The sequence below is a fragment of the Siphateles boraxobius genome, unplaced genomic scaffold, assembly GCF_051911475.1.
Source record: "Siphateles boraxobius isolate OS27281-9 unplaced genomic scaffold, OSU_SipBor_1 31, whole genome shotgun sequence".
Classification (NCBI taxonomy): domain Eukaryota; kingdom Metazoa; phylum Chordata; class Actinopteri; order Cypriniformes; family Leuciscidae; genus Siphateles; species Siphateles boraxobius.
In genome coordinates this window covers 440777-457910 of record NW_027508931.1, presented here as the reverse complement: position 1 = coordinate 457910, position 17134 = coordinate 440777, and the positions used below count along the sequence as shown (strand labels likewise).

The 17134-nt window shown below is 36.2% G+C and overlaps 1 protein-coding gene across 4 annotated transcripts in view; it reads left to right on the top strand.

Annotated features, from left to right (window-relative positions):
• gnao1a (guanine nucleotide binding protein (G protein), alpha activating activity polypeptide O, a) overlaps nt 1-17134 on the top strand; it is a 115591-nt gene that overhangs the window by 12082 nt on the left and 86375 nt on the right. For all 4 annotated transcript variants that reach the window (XM_077248824.1, XM_077248827.1, XM_077248825.1 and 1 more), the window contains exon 3: nt 10207-10348. In XM_077248824.1, the coding sequence (XP_077104939.1) occupies nt 10207-10348 (142 nt within the window). The remainder of the gene's footprint in view (nt 1-10206; nt 10349-17134) is intronic.

Sequence of the window (17134 nt, the reverse complement as noted above, 5' to 3'; positions counted from 1 at the left end):
GAGCGGCCACATTCTTCGGTATGAATTTGACCCGTCAGATTCCGTGACACTGTAGCTGGTGTATTTATCAATATATCTAATCAATATGCTTAATAAAATATAAATGGGAGATGGTCATACATCACATGAGTCACTTTATTGAACATTACAGTCAGTTATGAATAAATAAAGAGCGGAAGAAATAAATAGCTGTGAATTTGACCCGTCATATTCTGTGATCTTAGAGTATTAGGCCAACGCATTTGTAAAGAAAACCTGTAGGATCTCCAACATTATTGGGTAATTATAGTTAATAGTAATACGAATATAGTTAAGCATATGTGTATCAGACAATGAGAATATTTAATACAAAACGAAACAATCATTAACAGAGTCCTGCATCAGACAACAACAGCGCAGCATAATGTTGACATCAAACGGGTGATAAGGCAGAACATTCTCCCAGACGGTCCAACAACGCACGTTCTATCACCTGCAAACGCCTAATAATCCTCGGAAACACTACAATTTCTCTGTTCACTTCCCTTCATCTGCCAGTAAATTTACGCTCGTATCAGCTCTGCCGCCATGTTTCCTTCCAACACCTCAAAATGTTGCCGACAATGCCGAGCCCCGCCTTGATGCAGTGATTGACAAGAGCGGGAGGGGGCGGGGCGGAGCGGGGCAAGGGCGTGACCGGCTTGGAATGCATTTGCACATTGAATTTTGCTACATTCATTGCGGGACATTTAATGAAAATGCAATCGCAAGTGTCTTAACTGTGAGTGTAAATGCAATTAAGAAAAATAACATTTAAATGATCATTTTGCTACAGTTTTTGCTTGAACATTTTCAACAGATCTAATAATTTCTTTAATACATTTTAATTATAATTTTGCAACTTATAAAGCATTAAAATATGTATTCAATTTACATATTAAAACATATATGAAATGGCGAATGTAAATTATATAATTGAATTATCATTTTCATTTTGCACCAAGCGTTGCACATGTAATGGGAAAATGTCAATTTAAATACAGAAATGCATTGCCATTTTACATATTGCCTTGTCATTTTACATAATGCATTATCATTTTGCATATTACATTTCAAATTGAATATTGCTACACATAAGCTTCCATAGAACTCCACTTATGGTCCAATTACATAATGCGTATCTGGATCAGATTGTGGCATAGTCCTTAACTCTTTCCCTGCCAGCGTTTTAAAAAATAAAAGTTACAAGCCACTGTCAGCATTTTTGCAGATTTTTACAGAAATTTTCATGGCCCCTTGAGTAATTTGTTGTATGAATATCTGAACATGCAAGATTTCAGAACAAAGAACCGAGCCTTTGCATTTAAAAAACAAAACAAGCTTTTTTTTCTAGCTTTATGCATTCTTTTTTTTATCAACACTTGAATGTGGGTAAGTAAAAGCAACATTTTAAACAAAAAGCTGAGAAAAAAGACGTGCATTAACAATGCTTTTATCGCTTGTTTCTGCTTCCTTATTGTCTGTGTTTTTATCTGGAGATCCAGTTCTCTTTCAGAAGATGCTTAATAGTGCCCCTACCGTATAACAGTGAAAACACTGAAAGCTGGAAAATTCTGTCAATGGTGGGAAAAGAGTTAATTAAAAATATACTAAATAAGAAGGGATGCAACATAATATTATATACTTTCATTATATAAATAGCATGTATATTAATATGTAATTTATTCCATGATGGCAAAGCTAGATTTTCAGCAGCCATTACTCCAGTCTTCAGTGGTATATTAAATTATTCTGTTATGCTGATTTAGTGCTCAAGAACGTTTTTTTATTGTTATTATCAATGTTAAAAACAGTGCCGCTTAATATTTTTGCAGAAACCTTGATAGATTTTTTTCAGGATTCTTTGATGAATGAAAAGTTCAAAAGAGCAGCATTTAGGCCTATTTGAAATAGAAATCTCACTACTTGTATAATTATATTTTCACATATATCTTTTCCATTCAATGATTCTATATAATGCTCATACTGTCCGCAAGCTGTGAAGTACTATAAAAATAACATAAAAGAGGAAAAAGAGCCAGCTTACTTATACTATATGGAGAAGATCTATGTGAAGATTCTTTAATTGTTTTGTTTGTATTCAACAGAAAAATAACAGCATACAGGTTTGGAATGACATGAGGGTGGGTATAACAGAATTAAAATTTTCAAGTGAACTGTCCCTTTAAATGTTAGAAAGTCACATGCTTCTATCTTTCACACCTAGTTGTGTGCAAGCATTAGTGGGGCACTGATGAAAACTGTGTTGTAGGGTGATGTGAGTGAAGGGTTTTAATTGCATCCTGCTGAGACTGTGTTTTGCCATGTGTGTATCATTGTAACCTTTACCTGTTGACTGCAAGTAGGTATTTGGTCTGTCTGTTGGTGGTTTCCAGCAACCTTTGGCCCTGGGGAGCCGACACGTGTGCGTGCGCACACACACACACACACACACACACACACACACACACACACACACACACACACACACACACACACACACACACACACACACACACACACACACACACACACACACACACACACACACAGAAACGCAAATGAAGCTTGGGTATTACACAAGCAACTTTTAATTAAGGTATAATTGTAGATTCAGTTGGGACTCCGCCTGTGGCCTTTTGTTCACACACCAAGTGGAGCATTTCTGCTTTTGCAGTGTTCGCTTCCTTTTTACTGACTGAAAAGTACAGATGTTGCCCCATCGTTTACGGTAATCACACGTAACATCATTTGTCAGGAACAGCTGACGGTTTTTCTCTTTGTAGTCCATAAGTAACGGTCGGTCCTTTCAGCTGCGTGCATGTTCCTCTGGCGAATGTTAAGAATGTGCTACCTTATTTCATTTACCCGTATGTATTCCCTCCCTCCCTCTTTTCTTTTTCTTTCTGTTGCCATGGAGATGACAATGGCTGCCATAATTAGAGGATGACAAATGACCCTGAGTAGATAAGGGGGAGGGGGAGTTACTGCGAACTGTGAATCAGAAGAAAAGTGGGAGTGAATCAGGGGGTTGGCCGTGGGGAGCGTACAGGATGATGGCTAAACATATCTGGGTGTGAGTAATATTATGTATTCACAACCAGTTCGTAGTAATCTGCTAGTCTGATAGTATTAACATTGTCCTGCTTTTAAGCAACATGAAATTAAAATTGACCCCGTTTACTTTCTTAATAAATGACTGGTATGATTCATCAGTGTGTAGTATTCAAAAGCTTATATCAAAATGTTAATGTAAATTTCTTCACTTACGAAATTACTTTTTCATTTCTGTTTATATAACCAAGGCTGAGTGGGTGCAGAAAAAGTAATATTAGGCTAAATTTCACATCATGTAGGTATAAAGTGACATATTTTTTTCAGGCTAATCAATCAAATCAAACAGAATGCTCTACATGGGCAACAACTCACTGTGCTTCAACACAAATATTGCGCACACACACACACACACACACACACACACACACACACACACACACACACACACACACACACACACACACACACACACACACACACACACACACACACACACACACACACACACACACACACCTTGTGTAATTGCTATTCAAAAACCTACCCCTTCTTCATTATTCTTAAAGCTTGCTTTTGACATAACTCTGCGAGAAAGGCAGAGAGAGAAAATTAGATGTTTGGAAAGGAAGAGAAAGAGGGAGGGATTTATAGACCCATCATATTCGGCTTGTTGTTTCATAATTGTAATTACGCCCTGTAGTTTCCCTTTTCTTTGACAAGCATTTCTGTGAATTGATCCAATAGAACATGACTCGCATACATCTGTGCACAACAGAAGGAATGGCCAGCCTACATGTTGGGCAGATGTTAGGCTTTAACAGGGAAGGGTTGACCTGCGAACTCTCTGTGTGATTGAGAAAGCGAAGCCTTGATTATTGTTATAAATAGATGTCCCTCCCGGTGTTTAGTGGGATAAGTGGCCATGTCCGGAGGGTGATGACAGAAACAGCACTCAAAAACACCATCAGGACAAAGGATTCTCTTACAGATGACTTGAGCCAGCTTTACGAGATAGGAGCAAGAGGTAGTGTGGGCCGTTGAGAGTATGTGTGTGTGTGCGTGAGAGTTTTTATATTTCTATTTTGGCTACCGGTTTGCACTCTTGAGATCCTTTAAATCACATTCCACCTCACTACTTTAAAATAAAACCTTGTAGACATTCAGATCGGTGAGTTGCTCTATAGATCGTCTTCTCTTAACCTCGCTGATCTGATAAATGGAGTTCCATCCAAACAAAAGTTCAGGAGGAGCATGTTTATTTAGTCCTGTCAATCACAATGTATGTGTACTTCATTCATCTGACTTTTTGTGTCATCACTGGACCATTCTAAATTCATTAGGACAGCCAAAAACATTTACCTTAAAGTACTAGTTTACCAAAAATATTGCATAAAATAATAATACTTCTATTTACTCTTATTTATTAGCTGTTTACAATCTTCAATAAAGTTTTTATTAGCTGTTTACAATCTTCAATAAAGTTTTTCACATAGGTCTATGTTTTCATTTTATTTTTTCGCCTGTTGAGTGGTTAAGGTCTGTTTCTCACAGAGAAGCTATTAAATGGCTTCAGAAGTATTGAAATATAGTGCAAAAGCTATGTGGACTATGTTCTTTTTTTTAATTTTTTTTAAAGCTTGACAGTCCCAGTCCCCATTTACTTTCATTATATGGAAAAGGGGAACTTGGAAACTCTTCTAAACCATTAGCCTATTTTTGTTTTGTATGGAAGTAAGAAATTCATATGGGGTTGGAACAACATGAAGAAAAAGTTGAACACGTTTGAAATTACATGAACATTTTGAATTAATCCTTTAAATCACTCAGCTATCCGTAGTACTGCACTCTGCACATGCTCTTCACGTTGATGGATGCCGTGATGAATTGTCCCTTTGTGTGAATAAGGTTGAGTGTACTCAAACCAAGTTACAGGTCACAGAGCGCAGTTGGCGTGATCATGTAATAACCTCAGCAGGAGCTCGTGCTGGCCAGATCCTCCACCTCTTAGTACACACACACACACACACAAACACATACCTTACAGACAGCCGCAAGATATGGGAAATTAGTCTTCATGCATGAATGCCATAAGTTTTCCAATCTGAGATGATCCTTTCTCTCACTCTGTTCTCTCTCGTCTTTAATGAGCTGTTCTATAATAAGTTCATCTGAAGGAAAGGTTGCTGTAATGATGTCTGTCCTCCGCCCACATGCTGGCTTTCAGAGATCAGCCCTTATCAGTGGAGAGGAGAAGATGAAAATGACTGTTAACCTCAAACAAACTTTCCAAGAAACTCCCTCGTCTTCTCTCTTCTTGTTACTTACAACTCTTCATTATCCTATTTTTTATGTGAGTCCTAAAATCACCGAAGCTGTTAGAACATAGTTTGACGGGGCTCTTATGCCTGTGTGGGAATGTTTGTGAGGTCCTCTGGTGGTTTTTGCTGCTCATTAGACAATAGGGTGAACTTTCTACCATAATTTAAGTGGCTGGGCTTGTATTAAGACTTTCATAAAACTTGCGTTTATGTATGTGTTGAGTAGACCCTTTAACAAAGGAAAAACAAATTGTTATCCAGATTATTTATTTGAAACCCGATTTTCTTTACTGTCACCTTTGCTCAATTTAATGCATTCTCACTGAACAAATGTATTAATTTCTTTTAAAAAAGACCCAACACTTGAGCTGCACGATTCTGGATAAATTAGGAATCACGATTTTTTTTGTATAAAATAGAGATCATGGTTCTCCCATGATTCAGAACATATAACTAACTTAGGCTACTACAGGTTCTGCCAAAATTTTAATTGCTTCAGTCTATTTTAAACATATTTTATTAATTTGAATCAATTATTTTAAAAGATTGGGTTTAATGAATGATTCAATGACTATACATTGACTTTACAAGACCCAACACTAGAGCTGATATTAGGAATCACAATTTGTTTGTATAAAATAGAGATCATGGTTCTCCCAAGATTCAGAACATATAACTAAACGAAACAACGTGATTTACTACAGGTTCAATTCATTTGAATCAATTATTTAAAAAGATTGGGTTGAATGAATGATTCAATGACTCAATCATATAGACATCTTTTGTTTTATTAATGGATGTATCAACATTTTAAATTAATCTCTTGAATTAATGTTTCAATGACGAATACATTTAAGTCACTTGTCGCCACCTACTGGTGTAACGATGTAATTGATACAATCTTTATTTGAAGCATTGTTACCTTAAAACGTTATTTTCTCTACTTTGATTGCTATACCGTAGACATCAGTGTTTATATCTGAACTATAAACTTTTATCCAAAACAGCTCTACCCCAAACTTATGAACAGTTGTGTATTTCAAACATTTGTGTCTACATTTGTTACATTTAAATCAGGTAAGCATTTTGTAATTCTGATCAACCATAGTGCATCTTAATAGTGTAAACAGGGCCTAATACAGTGTGTGTGTGGTTCAGGTCTACCCCACGTTATGGGGACAAAGTGTCCCAACAAAGATGGCAATTTCAGAAATCCTTGTCCTTGTGGGGAATTTTTTTTGAAAACAGCTTATAAATCATACTAAGAGATGTTTTTTGAAAATGTAAAAATGCTTTAGTTTTTTTTAAGGGTTAAAATTTAGTGTTAGGTGATATAATAAACAGTTTGTACAGTATGAAAAACATAATGTCTATGGAAAGTCCCCATAGAACATGAAAACCCAACATTGTGTGTGTGTGTGTGTGTGTGTGTGTGTGTCAGGCCCTTGGTCTTTGCCAGGTCGACTGGAATAGGAGCCCTCTGAGTGAGAGTCTACTTTCAGTGTCTCACATTTGAAACAGATCAATGTTTCCATCCTCCTGCGGGAATTAAAAACTGATGTCCTTATTTATATTGCGACTTTCAAAAGACCCTAAATATTTGTTATTTTTATCACCTGAATTATTTAGTGGTCATCTGAGAAAAGTGAAAGAGTGAGAGTGACAGACAGACATATAGAGATATTTTGGGAATGGCCACACAAATCTCACTGGTTTTTATTGGTTTGCTAGCACCAGCTGTTAATTGCTCATATTGGAAATGTATTATATATATATATATATATATATATATATATATATATATATATATATTAAATCCTATACATTTTATTATAACTAATTAAACGGTTTAAATCAGTTTCATCTGATTCCTGAAAATCAGTCATAAAAAGAGCAGTAGCACAGGTGTTTCAAACAATCGAACAGTAAATTATAGAGTCGTCATTTTCAGGATTTTATTTTTATTTTATTTTGTGTGTTATAAATTGTATTTGATTTTAGTTTTATATTTTATTTTTAGCTTTTTTGTGTTATTGTGATGTAAATTAATTTTAATAGAAGCACCAGAAAATGTATATTTCAGTATCTTCTAGAACTTTTTTTAGCAAGTAATTATTATTTAATCTCTTTATTAATTTTGTAGTTTACCACCAGTGACATTAATAAAACATCATCTGTCGTACATTTTTTTAATTTATTCCTTAACAAAGACACTGAATGGTTTGAAACTGAATGCGATTCACTTTGTATTTTACACTTCGTACACCAAACTGTGTTACCAAATTAAGCATTTAAGATCAAAATATTAAATAATGTTACTGCTGCTTCAATAAAATGAATTGTAAACTGGTTTAGAAATATAATTTCACAGTAAGAGTGGTTTTGGTTGAACTAAGTGCAATGCTGAGCTAATGATAGACAGGAAGCAGCCTTCAGGTCACCTGGAATTGTGTGTGTGGGTGTGGGTGTGGGTGTGTTTGTGTTTGTGTTTGTGTTTGTGTTTGTGTTTGTGTTTGTGTGTGTGTGTGTGTGTGTGTGTGTGTGTGTGTGTGTGTGTGTGTGTGTGCGCGCACATAAAAGTGGTCAAAAATATCACCCCCAAACACATGCTTCATCACACCTCTCACTGGCACTAGTCTAATAAACCAGTGTGATGTCTGGGTCTGCATAATGCCAGGCTTTGCCAGTCTGTCTGGCTTTTCTCATGCCGCACTAACACCATTTACTAAGACCAGCCGAGCGCTGATGTGATAATTCATTGGCTTTCGCTTTTAGGCCAGACAATGCCATTATCCATCAAAGAAATGCATATAAAATTATTTGAAAAGGGGGGTCAAAGCCTCATGATCTAAAAATGACTTGCCATCTTTCAGTATTGCAGAACTGACAGATGTCCAAACCGAATTTCAGCTAAACCAATTGAATTAGGCGTTTGAGCCAGAGAATAACCTAGTGCCATTGGGGCCCCCCTTTGTAGTGTGGCTCCAGCGGGGTCATATTCTCCGTGAGAAACCCATCCCTGCTGTTCCGAATGCTGTACTTTCCCCAGATCAAAGTCAGGCATGCTGTCTATCGAAGAAATAACACCATTTGATTGTAGCTAATGGGCAATGATGTTCAAATATTAAATGTGAGAGTGAGTGAGGGAAAAGGCATTTAATTAGAGACAGTAAAACACATGCTAATGTACAACATAACTTAGGAATCAGGAGGATGTCTACATAGGACACAATGTTGGATGATAGAGACACAACTAATGCTGTAATCCACTGAACATGATGATTAATACCCCCTCCTCATCACAAAACTTCATCTTCCACTGGTTTTTCAGTAGCACAAAATGGAGACAATAGCTAGTTGGTTATACTGTGGCTACAGTAGTAGTCAACTAATAAAATCATTAATCATTCATCAATTGTATTAATCATTTAGAAGGCACTCGCCATGTGGCTTTTGACATGCGTAGTTATGAATGTATACTAATTAAAAAGTTCTAGGAAGATTTGTGTGCTTTTAATTTTACTGTACGTCTCATATATAATTTTTATTGACAATGTGCATCTAAAGTATTCATCACTAGAATGCCTGTGTGAATGCGTCATCCAGACTTTACAGGTCCTTGATTGCTTTTGCAAAATGTTTTGCATAACATAATTTGCAGCATTTACAAAATGTTGCAACATTCTTTTTTTTTTTTTGACTGACTGACTGACTGACACATAAGGTGAAATCAGCTACTGTCAAATATATTGATCTGGATGGGATTTGTATCTCTGTAACTACTAAGATGGGAGTGTTTGTTTTTTTTGAAAGTGCGTGTTGCCAATAGGTTGTAGAAACTAATGGATAATGAATGTGCATATATGAGATGCCAACAATACTTCAACCATTACCTATTTTACCCAGAAAGTTAGTTATGATAGTCACAAGATATTCAATGAATGGTAGCAAAAATAAATGAGGAAAAACATTGTGAAAAAAATAAAATAAAATGTCTCTGTGGAATTTGCTGAAAAACAGTAGGTAATTTGCTCAGTTAATATTTTACAGAGGTTGTGTGACACAATGTTTGATGTTTGAATTGCTTGATTTGAATAGGATTAAAATAACACAATATGTTTGTGTAAACGAATCTAGTCTGAATAGCATTCAGTCTTACATTAAAAAGATTATAATCTTATCATTTGTTTTTGGTCCTCTTGGTCTCATTAAGTTGAGTGCCTCTGATTTAGATCATGTTACATCTAATTGTCACTCACAGACTTTGGAAATTATGCATAAATGAACTGTAATATCGTTAAAGTAAACTTTATTTAAATGTATCAATACTGAGAGCAGGGTAGGACAGCCGCATAGCGGATCAGCAGTCCCATTGAAGCCGTGACACAGAGATAACAAGACATATTGCATCCCTATATGTACATACTTGAACATCACTGTTTGCTTTCTATCTCCATATCCAAACTTCCTCTGCTTTAGTATTATCACCATAGCTAGGTCAAGAGACTGTCAGTCTAGAAGAGTCATGTGTAGTTTGTGATCTTGAGAAGAACTGATGCACGTAGTGAACATTTCAGTGAAATGGGACATGATCCCTGCCTGCTGACTAGAGTTTGGTTCCTTTGACCAGGAACACACACACACACACACACACACACACACACACACACACACACACACACACACACACACACACACACACACACACACACACACACACACACACACACACACACACACACACACACACACACACACACACACACACACACACATTGCATGCTCTCTAACATGGGTTCTGTTATGTGTGTAGGATTATCCATGAGGACGGTTTCTCTGGTGATGATGTGAAGCAGTACAAGCCAGTGGTCTTCAGCAACACCATCCAGTCTTTGGCCGCTATCGTGCGTGCCATGGACACACTGGGGCTGGAGTACGGAGACAAGGAGCGTAAAGTGAGTACAACACAAACCCTGATAAGCTGAAACACTCATTAAAGAGTGCCATTCCCATTGCGATTATAACCTTATGGATTATAATTAAAACACTTATGATCAGCTGTAATTTCACTTTACTTCAAAGCAAGACCGAAGAACATTTATGCAAGACAAATATATACTGTTCTGTGTAAGATGATTCAGGAAAATCAGATGACATGGGTAAATGACAGTGGCTTGTAGCCTTAGCTTTTTAGTTTCTGTGGCTGCAACTATGAGCTATAATGAATTGAACTCAGTAAGGATACATATGGTTTTAATGGGAATGGTAAAACATTTTTTTTAATAGGAATATTCCAGGTTCAGTTTATTTCATTTTCTTAAAAAAATAGCAATGAGATGAAAGGGGGCCATTTATATAGTATAGTATAGTGAATAAATAATATAATATAGTAATTATTAAAACTTTTATATTATTGTTAAAACTTGTAATATTTGAGCTGGAGAGCTGTTTAAATCATTTTTATAGTTGTTTTACGGTTTATGGTATTGCATTATCGTGGCAGCAAAGTTGTAAAATTGGATCTAGTTTTATACAGGTTCATACGTTTTTTTCTTCCAAACTTCAATCATGATTTATGTTAAAGCGATAGTTCACCCCCCAATTTTTTTTTGTAATTTACTCACACTCAAGTTGTTCCAAACCTGTATGAATTATTTTCTTCTGCTGAACACAAAATAAGTTATTTTGAAGAATGTGTGTAATCAAACAGTTGACGGTAGCCAATGACTTCCATAGTATATTTATTGGTTACCAACATTCTTTAAAATATCTTATTTTGTGTTCAACAGAAGACAGAACCTCATACAGGTTTAGAACAACTGGAGGGCGAGTAAATTGACAGAATTTTGAACCATTCCTTTAACACACATATTGTTTAAATCTTTGGCTATACTGTTGAAACATTGAGCATTTTGATTACATTATACCACAATTGTCAATGGATATTAACTTATACTGAACCTGGAATGTTCCTTTAATAATAATTAAAATCATTCTACTAAAGACTCTATGCATTAAAGACACAACCAGTAATCTAATCTAAAGGAAAACAGATGTGGTAAACATCGATAGATTCAAGCCACATCAGATATCGTTTCCCTCTGCCTAATATATAAGTAAAATGGTTTGGTGCTGATGGGAAGCTTCATCTTTAGATTCCTCTGCTAATGCATTCTATCAGTGACAATATAAGACTCATAATCCCATTGTGCCCTTTCCCAAAAGCTTTCTCACTATAATGTCATTATCAGTGAACTCATTGACCTTTAGCAGGAAGAAATGTTTCACTTTAATCAAACCAAAGCTATCAGTATGGAGGGAACAGTCATCTGAAATATCCATCGATTTGAGATATTTTCTCTTGTGAGAAATAGAACATGTCTTCATTTCCAGGTTGAGTTACAGCTCAGGAAGCCGGCCTTGAAGGGCATCAGATCTATGTACCTAATAAGAGAGGTTACAGATAGCGATGTGGCATAATGTGTAAGTGTGTTGGAATGTGACTACTGGACCTACATGCATGCAACCTGACTTTTCTGCATTTTCTACTGTTTTTTGTTGGGGAGAAGCACAATTTGGTACAAGTTAAGCTCATTCAACAGCATTTGTGACAGCATTTGTTGGTAATCTTTAAAAAAAAAAGAAGATAATTATTATCGGCATCCCTTGTTTCTTAAAAAAAAAGCAAAACCCAAAGTAAAGTTATATCCAGGTAAACTTGGATATAACTTTACCAAAAAATGCTGTACAAATGTTGTACAAAACATGTAATGTTATTACATTTTTTAAATGAAAATTTTAATATATATTTTTGTCACACTAAAATCATGTCACATGAAAGCAAAATTTCAGCAGTTTATATGAACACCAGAATTTTACAACCATCGATATCCATTTCAGAAAAAGCAATAGGCTATGACCACACTACTTGTGTGTGTGTGTGTGTGTGTGTGTGTGTGTGTGTGTGTGTGTGTGTGTGTGTGTGTGTGTGTGTGTGTGTGTGTGTGTGTGTGTACACACACACACACACACACACACATTGTATATGTTTTTTGGCTGTTTTTTGAAACCGTTTATGGACTGGCCCTGTTCACTTCCATCGTAAGAGCCTCCTCATAAACCAGATTTGTGCCTTTTTTAAAGAAAAGGAATGACCTTAATTCTTTTGTTAATCGAATGTTGTCAACAGTGCTTAACTTGTACTGAACCCGTAACATTCCTCTAATACAGCCCTGAGCAAAGTCTGCATAGATCCTTCAGAGTTTTTTGTGCACCAATTCCATGTGGGCTGAGTTCTGTGTTCCAAAGCTATAGAGAGAGGATCCTATATGACACTTTCCTCATTGTAAATCGCTAAATGACTAAATGTAAGTGCATACAGTATGTATACGTTATTCCTGAGAACAGATCACTTACACACATCCACACGAACTCTTCAGCCCTCTGTTCCTTCAGGCTGTGGAGGCCAGCTGGCTCACACATTTTTAATCTGAAGTGTGAAGCTTTTATTGAAACAACCTAGCCTCTATAGATCTGTTCTTTCTTTCTTTCTTTCTTTCTTTCTTTCTTTCTTTCTTTCTTTCTTTCTTTCTTTCTTTCTTTCTTTCTTTCTTTCTTTCTTTCTTTCTTTCTTTCTTTCTTTCTTTCTTTCTTTCTTTCTTTCTTTCTTTCTTTCTTTCTTTCTCTTTCAATCTGTTTCTTGCTTTTATACCTTCTCAGCTTCCCGCTTTCACTCTCTCTCTCACTGATCTGTCCGTCTGTGTATGCACAGGCACAACCCTTCATATCTTCCTCCTCATATCTCCTCTTCTCTCTCACCAATCTGGCCCTGTTGCCATGACAACCTCTTGTTTCGTCTCTCTCTCTCTCTCTCTCTCTCTCTCAATGCATTCCACAAGTCTGTGTCCATGGGCAATGTCACTCGCATGCACTCTGCCCAGCACCAAAGAGGCAACAATCTCATGTGACCATAGACGCAGTGTGTGTGACCAGAATGAGAAGTGGGCCACACCCCCTCAAAGAGTACAACACTATTGCGCTGTTCCAAAACATGTGAATTGCATGCTCAAAAGCTCTATATAGAGAGACTTGAGTTGCAATAAATTTAATTTGAGTTTGATGCTATCATGTTGCTAAGATAACTGTGTGAAAAAAATATGTAATTGTTGATTATAAAATATTTAATTATATTATGTATTATTTTTTGACATTGACATTTTTGCAATAAATAAATTAGTATTATTACAATTATTTATTGCAAAAATGTCAAAAGCGGTTCCAAAAGTAGTTCAAATGATGATGTGTTGAGGTCACAGTATATAACAGTTATATAACAGTTTTGTATGATTAAAAGCCAAATTTGAGTTATCTGTGAAAATCTTATCCCGATCCACTCTTTGAAGGCGCACATTTCTCATTTAAACGCACATCAACGGAAACACGGCATGTCCATCTGTGACGATACTGACGAAGCAGGCGAGAGCCAATGAGCATTTGAAGCATTTAAGTATTTATGTTCAACAGCAAAATTACTTGATAAATAATAGTTAAACGATTACAGAAAAGTTTTATGTTAATTATGTAGTTCTTCAAAGTGAGTTTGCAGCAGATTTCACACAAAACAGAGTGTAATGTTATCATTTAAAAATATTAAGGTAACGATAATATTAATTTATCGTTATTATCGATAGACACGTCAAGCATAGTGTCAGTTCTGGTAGGTCACGTTAGTCAAGCTCGCATCAGCTGACTCTCAGCTGATCCACGACTACCTATAGGAAGATGACTCCTATCATTAGTGCTGCACGATTAATCATATCGCAATCGCGATGTCAAGCCCTATGCGATTATATGACGCAAAATGCTGTGATTTTATGAATGTAAATGCTTGTGTGGACATGACAACCCATTCTCTCTGAGAGCTGTTTGCCTATTTTCTACACCGCTAATAAAAAGAAGACCAGTCAGTTTTAGTTTAGGCAGTGGCACGTGTGGCGCGTATGGTCACGTCGTGATTTTTTCCGGCAGCGCAGAGAACAGGTGAAGATGGATGCCGAGCAGACGGACACTGAACTGGTGGATATTTTGGCTATAAGATAACCGACACTGAGCAGAGAGAGAGCAGAGAGCAGGGCTGCCAACTCTCACTCATTCAGCGTGAGACTCACGCAATTGACACTTTTCACATGCTCTCATGCTACACATTTGTTTTCTAACGCGGAGAAAAATCGCGAATTAAAGAGGACACTGACACCGACAGACTAGACAGAGGTTACTTTTGACATGAAACAAATCATCAGCTCAGATTCTGTCAATTTTTCTGTCAAACTGAGGTCAATAAAACAGCTGGAGAACAATAGGCTATGTCACATAATGTTACATTTACCTCAGGAAAGCCATTTGATGATAGCACATTAGTTGGCTAGACAAATTATATATAGAGAGGAGTATTTTGCTAAATAGGCTATGTGCATTATATTACATATTTATTATATTTTTACTTATATCATTAAAATATTGTAACATTGTTATTATAGCCTAGTAAAAAACTAATTATATTTAATTTGAGTTGTTATTTTTAACCTTTAATAATAATACCAGCTGACACGGCTCTCTGGATGTTTACAGCATTAGGTGAGATATTTTTATTTTCTTGGGAAAAATTAACATGTATCTACTGTACCGAATATTTATCCAAAATGAATCGATATTAAATCAAGATTGGAATCAAATCACAAGATCAAGCAATAATAAAACCAGTAGCCTACCAGTCATTGTACCATGTAAACATTGTAACATATTGTCACTAAACTTAACAAAATTCTGTTTACAAAAATGATCCACAGACTGAGTTTATACAAAGTTACATCATGCTTAAATGCCCCTGTTTGTCTGGACAGAATGTTCAAAATATCTTATTTTCATAAGCATTCAAATGTTCTTATTTATTGTTCTATATATTTTATACTATTGTAGCTTACTATTGAGACAATAACAAGTTTGCAGTAATGCAAAAATGTCATTATTTAATTTTGTAAAAAATATTATTTTAATTTGTTGAGGAATACACATATCAGCATTATCACTAATCTGTGTGTGCATTTTCCTTGAGAACTAAGCAAGTTGACTCATGAAACCATTTGTTTATTAGATCGCATGTCGCCATCGCATTATTGACCTCAATAATCGCAATATGATATTTTCCCGAAATCATGCAGCCCTACTATCACTGTATACATATATAAGCTCCTTCAGTATTATCAGCAGCTATCGCGTTTCTCAGAAGCTAATTACCCTCCTCCATCCCCAGCTCCTCCTTTCTCAGTCAGGATTTGGCATTCTGATTCCCCTCTTAAATCAGACTAAATTATCTATTATGTTATACATTAAAATCTTTATTAATTAATGATATCTGCCATACATTTGCGTTGCTTCTGTTTACCCTAAGGGGGGTTATTGCTGCTCTCCCTGCTTTTATCCATGCTAGGCTGCATGGATGCACAGGGAGTTCTTGCCCAGAAAAGAACCATACCGCCAATCCAAACTGTATGCTAATTGATCAATCGTATTTGACGAATTAAAAAAAAAAAAAAAAAAAAAAAAAAATTGACGATTGGTCCTGCGAAGTTGTTCATATGTAAATAATTTACAATTTTAGTGCTGTTAATACGTCAATATTTTACGTTTCAGTGTCAGTGTAAAGTACAAGTGGAGGAACCACACGTTATGTAAAAATGCATATGAATACTCATGAGATCACGTTGATGAAAATAAATAAATAAATATTAAAACTAAAATTAAAATGAAAACTAAAATATAAGTAAACTAAAATATTTTAATAGTATCTCAATAATACTTAAATAACACTGCACAGTTCAACATGCATTCTGGGTTTTTATAATATGTATATGCATTACCATCCTGTCTCTGTCATTTTGGAAAAAAAGCATGTATCTGCCTCATGCTTTTCTATAAATCCATACACACTTTTCTACAAAACACCCTGTCAAGGCTTACCACACATTTGCCAGCGTAAGCGTATGATGCCGATATCTGGATATGTTATGCTACGCTCTGTGATAATTTGTTACAGGAGTCAATTTTCATGAGCTGCTGTCTATTTTTATATGTTCTGTATATGCCATATATACATGACACACATATTCCATATACATTCTTGTCATGTCTACATGCAGCTGTCCTGGTAATCACCCAGGATCCTTTTTCTTTGTAGTGTAATAGTGGACGATGTTATGGCCTGTGGCAGAAAGTCCATTCATCCTAGTTTGATTCAGAGCTCACCACAGCTCACTCACCCAGCTCATCTCATTGATGCCATGTTTATGGTCCTCTACCTTGCAGCAAAATGGCTGCCGTTCTGAGCGAAATGGGTTCCATAAGGAGTTCCAACATGTTGTTGTGACCTTGCCAGGGTTCCACACATTCTGAGCCACACCACGACTGATAATATAAATGGCAGTCTGTGGTGGGCAAGGGCCGTGAGCCCAGTGCCTGGCACCCAGATGGACACAGATGGGCTTTGCCATTCAAGCCCTCTTGAACCCCTGCTTTGACTGCAGCATCATGACGAAGCGAGTGAAAAACTCTACAAACCCAATTGGGTGTCACCAGACTATGTGCTAAATGCATGCACATTTCTATTAAAAAATGGCCCAAAATAGAACTGAGCTGTAGGATTGCAGTCAGAATCAGGAGTGTTTGCTCATGGAATGACTTTGAGT